This window comes from Nannobrachium achirus, assembly GCF_963921795.1.
Source record: "Nannobrachium achirus genome assembly, chromosome: 9".
Taxonomy (NCBI): domain Eukaryota; kingdom Metazoa; phylum Chordata; class Actinopteri; order Myctophiformes; family Myctophidae; genus Nannobrachium; species Nannobrachium achirus.
In genome coordinates, this window is record NC_137818.1 from 17342484 (window position 1) to 17354403 (window position 11920).

The following is an 11920-nucleotide window of genomic DNA, read 5'->3' on the forward strand; positions in this document are numbered from 1 at the left end:
AAAAAAAGAAAAGTTACATAGTGCAGCTTTAAGTACAGTACTTATACTTTAGTACAGTAAATATACTTAGTTACTTTCCACCACCAAGCATTTCTTAATAGTTCCAAAGGGGAGGAGTTAGTTGTCTCGAGTTTATTGTGTTATTGTGGTTATTATTCTTATAAAAAGGCTTTCTCTGTCTGTGTAGGCAGTGCTATTATACCCAACAGGTGCATAGAGAACACAGCCATTCTCACGATGGCGAAGACTCAGATCCTGATCCTCTTTACCTGGACACTTCTGCAGGCTTTCGGCGTGTGTGACTCGTGTGACAAAGCAGAAAACACTGGTAAGCTCTGCCAATCAGATCGCTTAGATTAAAGGACAACTTTGTTTTTTTTACAACAAGATAGTCATTAGAGAAAAGAAAAGATGAGTGTTAAATGTTTTCATTTTCTTTCTATCATTTTAGTGATTTTAACTATTTTGATTTGCATGCATGCCCCCAGGTTGGGGCCATGCAAATGGCTAAATATATCTTTTTAGACACAATAAGCCCATTCCCAAGATCCACCACAATCTTTCATGGGCAGATGTGACTTATGGGGGCTGGTGTAAATACTAACAAAGAAATTGCCGGCTTAATGTGTCTAAAAAGACATATTTAGCCACTTGGACGCATGCCACCCACTGAAATCAAAACAACAGAAAGCAGTAAATGAAAACATTTTAACACTCATCTTTTCTTTTCTCTAATTACAAACTAAAATATGAACCTTGTTGTAAAAAAACGAAGTTGTCCTTTAATTGGCTTGTTGATAAGAATCCCGAATGCTGTTACCCATAAAACCATGTGATCTGACATTCACCTTTCAATTCAATATCTCTAAAATGTCATTGATACAAATGTGAGGGTTTTATCATTTTATCTTAGTTTTAATGCTAAGCTGTAGATCATTTTGTGCTTAATGTGCAGTGGAGCTTTGACACAAAGCATTCAGTGAAGCCTTTTTACTAGATATGTCTTAAAGGGATATTTCACTTCATGGTAATGTTGTCTAATCAGGCTTTTGTGACCACACTGGACAGATTTTGCTTGATTCTGTATTAGACGGATGGACGCACGCACGCACGCACGCACGCACGCACGCACGCACGCACGCACGCACGCACGCACGCACGCACGCACGCACGCACGCACGCACGCACGCACGCACGCACGCACGCACGCACGCACGCACGCACGCACGCACGCACGCACACACACACACACACACACACACACACACACACACACACACACACACACACACACACACACACACACACACACACACACACTGATTGAACTGATTAGTGGGTTAACCACAACTGTCAAAGGAAATGTAGAGAAATTATGATGAATTGTAATGTTTTCTCCCTGCTCTCTTTCTCTGTTGTTCTCTGTTGGTCCAAAAGTGGGCTTTTCTGCGTCTTTGACAGAAAAGGTTGAAGTGGACTTCCACGGACACTGGGGAGTCCAAAAACTCGTGTTCAAGAATGCCACCATCAACAACGGCAACGCCTACAACCCTGACACAGGTCAGAGCCTCAGAGAACTGACCTTTAAATGTTTTTCACGCTAAGGACCCTTTGGTGAGAGAGAGATGAAGCAGGGACCCCTTGGCTGAGAGAGAGATGAAGCAGGGACACCTTAGCTGAGAGAGAGATGAAGCAGGGACCCCTTAGCTGAGAGAGAGATGAAGCAGGGACACCTTAGCTAAGAGAGAGATGAAGCAGGGACCCCTTAGCTGAGAGAGATGAAACAGGGATCCCTTAGCTGAGAGAGAGATGAAGCAGGGACACCTTGGCTGAGAGAGAGAGATGAAGCAGGGACCCCCACTACGTACATACAGCAATGTGTAAAATGTAGTTGCAGATTAAACTTTTTCATAGATTTCATAGATGGCTTCATAGACGTGTTCGAAAACACTGTCATCAATGGATTCATGTCAATGTGTATTTTCAGACATTTAACAACTAAACCATAAACCATCAATACTTAGTAAATGTCACCTTTGTTTATGTACTTGGTTCGCTCTTTATTCCCTTCAAACTAAACCTTGAAAAATAGCTGATCTACAACCTCACACTCCTTGGAGAGCTTCTAGATCTGACTTTTATTTTTTATTATCGTTATCATTGCACTCGATTCCTCGATGAGACAGAATGGACACGGCTGTAATGATTCCATATGGCTGGTGTATCTTTTAGGTATCTTCACTGCTCCACGGAAGGGGACGTTCCAGTTCACCTACACAACGTGGTGCCGCAGTGACAGTGTCAACTGGCACGGGGCCAGGCTGGTGAAGAACGGCGACGATCAGATTCAAGTCAGCACCAGGCACGCCAAGGGAAAAGCTGAACCGGGCAGCAGCAGCGCAGCACTGATTCTGTCACTTGAAGCTGGAGACCAAGTGTATGTGTGCACTTGGGGGCACGATCGCCAAGTATATGATGGTCCACAGTACCACATCAATACTTTCAGTGGCTTCCTTCTCTTCCCACAGTAGACATTCTGTTCTGTAGCCCAAGGGCAGGGGCGTCACACCAAATTCTGGGCCCTGGTTACAAGGATTCACCATGGGCCCCCCATGAATGTTAACTATTGAAAAATAGCAGATATACAAGCTCACAGCGCGGCACCGAGTGCCGCGCTGCGAGCTTGTAGATCTGCTATTTTTGTGAAATTGTGAAATTGTGTGCAAGAAACCCACACCCATTGTGTGTTTCCATATCAGTGGTGCTCAAACTTTTTCATGTCAAGGACCCCCAAGATGATATGTATTTGGCCACGGACCCCGACCTCAAAATATTTAGTTCCAGGGACCCCCAGAAGCAAAATTTGAGTTAAAAATGTTCGCTTAAAAAATACATATACAGTATTCAAAGATTTTCACACATTTTCACGACTTTTCAAAAATAGCAGATCTACAAGCTCGCAGCGCGGCACTCGGTGCCGCGCTGTGAGCTTGTATATCTGCTATTTTTCAATAGCTAAAGTTACTAGGGCCCCTCCACCTTGGGCCCTAGTAACTCAGTCCCACTTTCCTACCCCTTGTGACGCCCCTGCCCAAGGGTTCTCAACCTTTTCAGGCTGTGACCCCCCGATATAATCATATTTGAACTGGGGACCCCCTCAAAATAAAATAATCATATTTGAACTGTGGACCCCCCCCAAACTAAACATATTTGAATGGGGACTGGCCAAACTAATCATATTTGAACTGAACTTGAAAATAGCTTACAAGTTCACAATGTGTCACATTGCGAGCTTTTAGATATTCATACTGTATTTCTGAATGGTTTTAACAACAGCTCATGTGTATTGTCAGATAATAAAAGCATATTAATTTGGCGGCCGTTGACATGAAGAAGTGTGAGAACCACTGGTGTGTGCAGATGAACACAGGAGGTAGTGTAGTAGTGTAGAAAATAATGTTTTTTTTTCAGGTGCAGATAAAACCCCTTCTATCCAACAAGTACTGAAGCCTTTCTCAACTTTCTTTTATAATTACAATTTTATTTCCATTCAAAGGAGCTTTAATGGCACGAGAAAACATATGTTTATATTGCCAATAGAAGTGTCAAAATATAATAATTGTTTGGGGTCTTACATTAAAGTACATTATACTGCTGTATTTTCCTTCTAAATAAATCATCCACTGAGAATTTAAATTGTGTGGCACCATTACACCATTACACCAGTACACCATTTAGTTGTTGTTATTTTATTTTGCCCAATACTGGGTATCTTAGTTTGTTTACTGTTGTTTACTGTAGATTGAGAGCTAATCATCTGGGGGACCCCCCAAAATAATTTGACACTAGCTTGAGAACCTAAACTTTTTTAGTGTCTAAACTTTACTAGCTTGAGTTACTTATTATTAAGACTTTCACTCCACTACATGTTATTAAAGACCAATATTGCACTTTTAACTCCATTAGATTTCAAAGAAGGGGACCAAAATATATTTTAGAATATTTCTAAACATTTCTGAAAATGAGTCAGAAGAATGTATAAAATATTCCGACATGTTTCATGCCTTCAAGTAGACTTAATTAATAGTAGCAATATCATAATGTAAAGGTCCTGTACAATTCTCACTTGAGTAAAGGTATACAAGTATATGTGTCCCAGCACCCCCAGCAGCTAGTCATCTCGGGGACTGTCATTATTCCCTGTAGCCAAAATGATTTCTTTTTTTTTTTTTGCTCTTTTTTTTTTTATGCCACAACAGCATCTCATAATATCTAGGCTACATTTCACTTAAACGCCAGAGCTTAACTCTGCATGTAAATAAGACTTTTTTTAATTAATGTGAGAGATCGGTACATAATTCTGTTAGTCCTCCCAGTTTATATTAGCTAAAATGCTAACTAGCCAGCCTTTGTTAGCCGTTTGTAGCCAAATGCGGTAATATCGGGACTCCATTACTTAGCGAAGCAACCCACAGTATTTATCCCATTAATTTAATGCCACGTGTGTTCCAAATGAACAATTATTAACCACGTAATGTATGATTTTGTGTATTATTATTTATTATTCTTCCGCCGTTCTTGACTTCCGCTGTTTCTTCTTCTACGCTGGTGAAATGATCCTGGAGCGGCCTGGAGACGTCTGTGACGTATGCTCCGGTGCGGAAGCTTCCTTTGTCACTGAGTTAGCTTAGCATTGAATAGATCAGTGTCGTCCTAAACTATCTAATTCTAACGTTCAGGGTGTTTGTTTTTTTGGACAATAAATTGACAGCCAAGAAAACATGGATGGAATGCAATCGTTCACTCGCCGTCGGAAAGTTGACTTTAGAGTAGACTATTCTGGTTGACTGGCTATGAGTGGCTAACGGCTAACGCTAGCTAGCGTTAGCTAGCGCTAGCTGCAGCGCTAGCTGCAGGCTATAAACAAATAAAACGTGACCCAACTCTATTGTTGCTCTCTTCTACAAGCTCACAACGCGAGGCGGTTAAGCCTGTAGATTGTGTTTTATTATCAGGTCAAATAATCCTTCTGGCTGAAGTTACACAAACACTGATTATGCTACATTTAGCACAGTTAGCCCTGTTGCACACGTAATAGGTTCACTTCAACCTCGTGTTGAGCAGTTAATCCTATTTGCTACGTACGTCTACAAAAACCTTCATATTTCAAAGATAACGTGCTTACTGAAGTCTCACAGATGTCACAGTATGGTACGCTCAAGCAGAATTACCCGTATCTTTCGTATTGTTTAATAAACTGCATTTTAATCCGATCAGATGCCATTTTCTGTTGTTTTTCAGCCATGCGACCCCATCGGTTGCGAGGTGTACTGCACTTAGATACATTAATACCTTTTTAAGGAAACGACGACCGATCGGATTAAAATGCTCCTCATTAAATAATACGATCATTACGGGACATTCTGCTGGAGCGTACCCTATGGTGACATCTGTGAGCCTTCACTAAGCAATTTATCTTTGTAATCTGACCGTTTGTGTAGACGTATGTAGCAAATTGGTTAAACTGCTTCACGGTTGGCGCACTGTAGCGTCTTTACATTTAGCCCAATAATGCTTGAGATGCTGTTGTGGCATTATCTTTTTAGAGAGCAATAACTAAAGTTTAAAACATACATAAACCACTTTAGCCCTATGTTATACCAAGGCTATTTGAAAATAGACGATCTACAAGCTCACAACGCATTGCGGTGCGACGCGTTGTGAGCTTGTAGATCTGCTATTTTCAAACATTTTGTACTTTTACTTTTGGTACTTTAAGTACATTTGGATACCAATACTTTTGTACTTTTACTCAAGTACATTTTTTATTCTGGACTTTTACTTGTAACAGAGTGATTCTACATTGCAGAATTGATACTTTACTTTATTATAAAATGTTGGTACTTTTTCCACCACTGTGTAAACGTTTGTGTTCTCATGCCAATAAAGCTTCTTTGAATTGAAGATTGAATTGAAGATTGCTCCCCATGTGGCGGAGTCAGGTCATTGCAGGTTAGAAATTTATTTAAAACTTGAATATCTCAAAAGTACTATTTCAGCATGGCATCATTCTATAAGCCATATCTTCAAAACTGTTGGGTCAATCTCCACAACCAATATATCATTTTGTAGCTATGATCCCCAGCTTTCAAATGAAATGAAAAAATGAAAATGAAAAAAATTGCAATGACTGGCTCCTGGGGAGATTGGGACACATATTACTTTGCAATAGGGCAAGTGGAAGCTGGTGTTCCCTACCCAGAGTGGCAGCATTATTGCCTCGGTACCAGTTCCAAACTTCCCTGAGACTGGTGAAGTCAAAGGAAGACAACAGCCCCAAAATGCCGGTTCCCACACCCTTGCTTCACTGAGGAGCCATAGGCTTTCTTCCAGAGATTTACAGGAAATATTTGCACAATGGTACCACAGACAGAGGACCCATGTTCAGCTGCCAGTCACGCACCTGTGTGTGCTGGAAGCTCGCTCAAAATGAGATTACTGGGAGATTTTTCCACGATTAAACAATCCTTACAAATTATGTTTTAAAGGTGACTATAATCAACGATAAAAATGTAATAAAATATTGGTATTATTCAAGGGGAGACATAATTGAGCGAAATTAAGGTTCAAAAATGTTTGTGAGGATTTTTTGCTTCAGGCAATCCTAGTGACAGACACACAAAATACAAACATGCATATACACACACGTGTGAACATCCTCATAGTTACCATGCATACAAAATCATGATAATGATGATGGTGGTGATGAAACTTTGAAAAGAATGTATTTTGGTCTGTGATTAAGGTGTAGTTGTGGAATAGAAGCTGCACTGGTGGTGTGCAGACCGGGTGGTGATGGATCTGATTCTGTACCTCCTCTGACAATTATTACATTATCACCTGATCACAATTATTTGACATAATCACAATTATTTTTGCATAATCGTTTCCCTTCATCTGCATGAATGTATTTGTTGAGACATTTTCATACATTTTCAGAGGAAATAGCAGATCTACAAACTCACAACGGTTCGTGATGCATGGGCCATCTGCAATTTCCGCTGGTTAAAGCTGAATTCTAAGTAAATAGTACAGATGTGTCATTTCAAAACTTCACAATGTCCTGCTAGTGGCAAGACAGTAGATTTCCAGTGGATTGGCAGAACATTGAGCTTGTAGATCAGTAGCTATGTTTTGCTATTCTTATGACCTTCTCTGACTTCGAAGTTAGTTAATTATAATCGTGTTATTATAGGTACAGAGATAATCTCTGAGCTCTGCTGTCTGTTCTCCTACATAGCCACTCCATAAAAACAAATGGTTAAAGTGTGACACCTGCTGGATATATTATTTACTGCAGTCGTTCTCTTTCTTTCTTTCTTTCTTTCTTTCTTTCTTTCTTTTTTTCTTTCTTTCTTTCTTTATACTTTATTTATTCAGGGGAGCCCTCTCTTTTTCGAGGACACCCTGATCACAGCATATGAAAATACAAGCAATGACAAATAACACAATAATACAACAGGCAATCAAATCATAGTACAACATTACAGATGCAAATTGTTAAATGAAGCAGGAACAGCCACTATGTAGTGTGCCTTCAAGAAGCACTGAATATCTCTGTTGAGGCCAGCCGAACCAGTTTCAGCGAGTCCTGAAGTTTGTCCCATTTATGTGTGGAGCATAATACATGAAGGCAGTCTTTCCTTTCTTACTATTCATATGACTTCTCAAACGTCAAACCCACCACAGATGACAAAAGGAACCAACCACATGCCACATGTGTTTCCATTTGTACACTATCAGAGTTACAGACCCATATGTGGACATTTGGTTCCCAACTATCAGTAATTTAGATGGGGACCCTGTCAAGGAGAAGAAAGCAAGTCTGCACGCCATCTTAACTCTCTCTCTCTCTCTCTCTCTCTCTCTCTCTCTACCCTTGGGGGTCAAAATGTCCACCCTAAATAAATTATATTTTCCCAGTATGTGAAGACGGATATTTAAAACTCTCAGTGCAAACACCATGAATGATGAATCCATATACTGAAGAGAGGACCTTCAAAATGTTATTTACTATAGCTGAACAACCAAAAGAGAAATTTTGGGTCTCACAAGCTCACAACGTGTCACAATGCAACACTTCTGAAGATTAGTATTTTATTTTATTTTATCCCCCTGGAAATCATCTTTATGAGAGATTAGGAAGAGAAGGGTATATTCACTTGCGATCCTTGTCAGCGGGTGGGTGACGTGCAGTGAAAAGGCACCATTAAGGACATGTAGTGCTGCAGAAGTCTCCTGACTTGAACAGATTAAGGACATTGACCAGCGGGAACATTAAGACTGAGCCAACCAGTGAGCCAATCTGTTCTGCCGCTCCAAACCACACAAGGGCGCTGTGGCTCCTGTCTCTCAGGATGACACCCATCATTACCTTCACATAAGATAGACTTCCGTTGAAGGTAACCCATGACGCTACCTGGGGAGGACATCGTTTTATTGGATTTAATAGAACTTTATGGGTTAACCAAGGTTCTAAAACCATTACTTTTAAACATTCAGGCTTGTGGCAAAACATGTTAGGCCTATTATTATCTCTACCATGTGTGTGAGCGTGTGGCACCTAGATGTAGGAACTGGACATGATAGTATGTGGCAGGGTCTTACCCCCAAACCAATCCTTGATGCTACGAGTGCTAAGCAGGGAGGCACGAGGTCTTGGGTATGACGCGGCCGAGGATTGAACCCCGACCTCCTAGTCTCAGGGCAGACATTCTAACCACAAGGCCACGGAGTTGGTGCAGATAGAAAGTGGCATTCGCTAAATCCAGCATGTTTACATGTCTATTAAATCATGTCTTAGTGTTCATTAATGTGCTTAAAATAAAGTAAAGTAACTTACAATGAGAGCCTCTCCTACGGTAGAGTTTTGAAGCAGAGGACATGGACTCATAGCTGCCATGGCCATATTGTATCCTCCAAAGACAGTACCCAACGCACTCAGCCCCCCTAAGAAGACCAGAGACCTGCCAAGTGCGAAAACACAAAACACAGCAAGTTTACTCCTTAGTCATTTGTATTAAAGGAACACTTACATCAGGCGCGGATCTAGCCCTGAGCAGCAGGGGGAGCTGCAAGCGCTCGCGGCTGCTCCACGTACACAGTTTTATTAATTTATTTTTTAAGTTTTGCAGTCATTTTGCCCTATTCACCAGCAGTCGCCCAGTCCCCACCCACCCCTTAGGTTAAGCAAAACAACTGATGATTTAAGTAACATTTGTCTCAGCGGACAACTTTTGACATCAAGAAAAGAGTTAGGCATAGGCAAGCTGCAGCAGCAGTCAAGTGTACTCACCATCCAGAAGAATTAGATTCCAAAACCAGTTGACAACAATCAACAGCAGAGTAGCATATTTTATCCTGTTTATCCATTTGTCCCAGTTTTTGGAAAAAGATTGATGAAAAGCCCCTCTCTCTTAACAACACACAAACATGTTGCAGTCATGCAGTGGTCCCAGTTCACTTCCTGTTGTTGCTCATAAACCCGCCCACTCGCTTTAGGTAAATTATGCCCCAACTGAGAGCAGGGAATCAGGTATGCAGTGAGTGAGTTGTTTAGGAGTAGTACTGCACTTGGGTATCACAATTTTCTCTGTCTGACCGTCTCGGAAACTACCGGTGCTAGTCCGGAAACTAGTGGTGCTTAAGCACCAAAAGCCACCACGTAACTCCGCCACTGACTTACATGTTCCCAAAGCATCATTAGTATAGTCTATGATGAATGATAGTTATGTCAATAAAAAATAAAACAAAGTTATACATCAAATAGACAGCATGTGTGCAGCAGGAACACAATAGACAGATGCAAGGATATCGCTGGTTAGGCCTAATTATGAACGACTCAAATAGGATTCATAATACAGTAGGATACATACAACAGATTATTAATTGAACTGATCCTCAAGGTGTGGAGCTTTTGAAGAGCGCAGCATCTTTAATAACAGTGTGGACAGTCAACCGATTTTACCTGCAGCCTGGACAAAGCCAAGGTTTGAGCAGCATATTACCTGTTTGGAAAGAACATGGCAACAACACAGGCCACTGGGTTGGCCATAGACGCCAGGGCGGTAGAGAGGTGGTAGGCCAGGTGGCCGTAGGGCATGCAGGAGTAGGTCTGCACCGACGGCAGCAGCCCGTTGGTGGTAGCGTTGGCCCAGACCATCACGAAGTAGATGAAGGCCAGCTGGTAGGCGTTGTGTTGTGGCCGGGCCACTAGAGGCCCACTGCTCCTACCGCTGTCCTCGTTCTCCTGCTGGGACTTCCCATCCCGTTCTGCTGCTGGGTTGTCCAAGCCAAAGGAGACGGACACCACAGTGTCTGATGGCACCAGGTTGGTGGTGGACAGGTCGTAGGTGCGAGGGAGTCTGTCCAGCGCACAGAAAGCCGCCAGGCTCACGCACATCATGGCCGTCAAGATGAAGAAGAACACTTCCGTGGAGAAGTTGGGAGGAAAGTACTGCGTCACCAGCGAGCCCCCGTCGGCGGTGGCGTTGGCAGAAGTGGCGTTGACGCAATTGGCGAGGCCGACGCCCTGCGCCAGTGCTACCAGGCCGGGCACGAAACCGCTCAGGCCCTCGCCGATGAAGTAGCTGGTGACGTAGTGGGCAGGAAGTTGCATCATGTACGGCAGGAAGGTGACGGAGGAGGTGCAGTCCACCAGACCCAGGAAGAAGGTGATGACAAAGAAGGCGGTGCTGCGCTCGGCTCCGCCCACCACCGTGGTTTCATGCCAGAAGAAGGCGAGCAGGAAGCAGGATACCACGCCGATGCACAGGATGATGTAGATGACAACGTTCTCTCTCAGCAGCCCTGGTCGCACCTGGATGGGACGATAATCGTTATTATCATTTATCGTAATAAAAAAACCTCACAATAACCGTATCGTGGAGATTTAATTTATCGAGAAATTATCCTCCGTATGGGATATAGTTAATCTAAAAGCTTGTGAGCTTGTAGATCTGCTATTTTTTGGCAAATGTTCCGCCCCAGGATAATAGATGTTGGGGATATTTTGATTATCGAGTTAATATCGTAAATTGCCATTTCTTTATAGTCACAATAATCGTGACATGAATTTTCATATCATCCCATCTGTAGTTGCACCTTGTGCATGACGGTGACCAGCAGGGGGCCCAGGTTGGCCATCTGGATGATGACGGTCAGGTAGGAGGGAAGGTCCCAGCCCTCCGGGAGGGTGTTGACAATGAGCGGGAGCTCCACCCACAGGCCGTTGACCGCCACCCAGGAGCCCAGTCCCAACCCACAGGCTAACAGGTGGACCAGCAGAGCCATACTGCAGTCTGGAGGAACTCTTTAAATGTTGGGTTGGATGACTTCTGCCTAGAGGGGAATAACAAACATCTATGAGGGACCAAGCGGGCCGTAAATTATGAACATTGCATGCATGAACACGTTTCGCTTCAAACACACATTAGCCAAGAGCAACACCACTGACGCTACGTTTTAGCAGCGGGCAGCAGCAGCACTCTGGGTGATAAAAATCTCCTAGTGGACGTTCCTGACGTCATTACCGTACGTCCTCCGTTGGGTAAACAAAGCAACGCATGAATTTGATTGGCTATCGCTGGACGATGTCGCCCAAAGATAACATACAAGACAACATTCCTCCACCCACTTTTCGACTATCGCCTCACCGCCTTCTATCGCCAGTAGTTGCCGGGTCCTGTAGACAAATAACGCACTTCCGGAAAATACCGCCGACCGTCTGTCAAAACCGCTGTTAAAATGCATCCGTTAATCGTGTGCCTATCGTGTGGTCTATTTAGTTCAGTGACCGCAGGGCTAAAGAATGCTTCAGAAGCTGTGTTCACATTCACTCTCCCATTGGAAATGAATAGAC

General features: G+C 42.8%; 1 protein-coding gene across 1 annotated transcript; it reads right to left on the reverse strand.

Annotated features, from left to right (window-relative positions):
* Nucleotides 1-8269: 8269 nt before the first annotated feature.
* On the reverse strand, nucleotides 8270-11352 carry LOC308291189 (solute carrier family 52, riboflavin transporter, member 3-A-like; the record flags this gene model as incomplete). The annotated part of the gene is made up of 4 exons (XM_080733147.1): nucleotides 8270-8479; nucleotides 8903-9026; nucleotides 10068-10879; nucleotides 11164-11352. 4 exons carry the CDS (start codon nucleotides 11350-11352, stop codon nucleotides 8270-8272), a joined length of 1335 nt encoding a protein of 444 aa, XP_080589273.1.
* Between the last annotated feature and the right edge of the window lie 568 nt (nucleotides 11353-11920).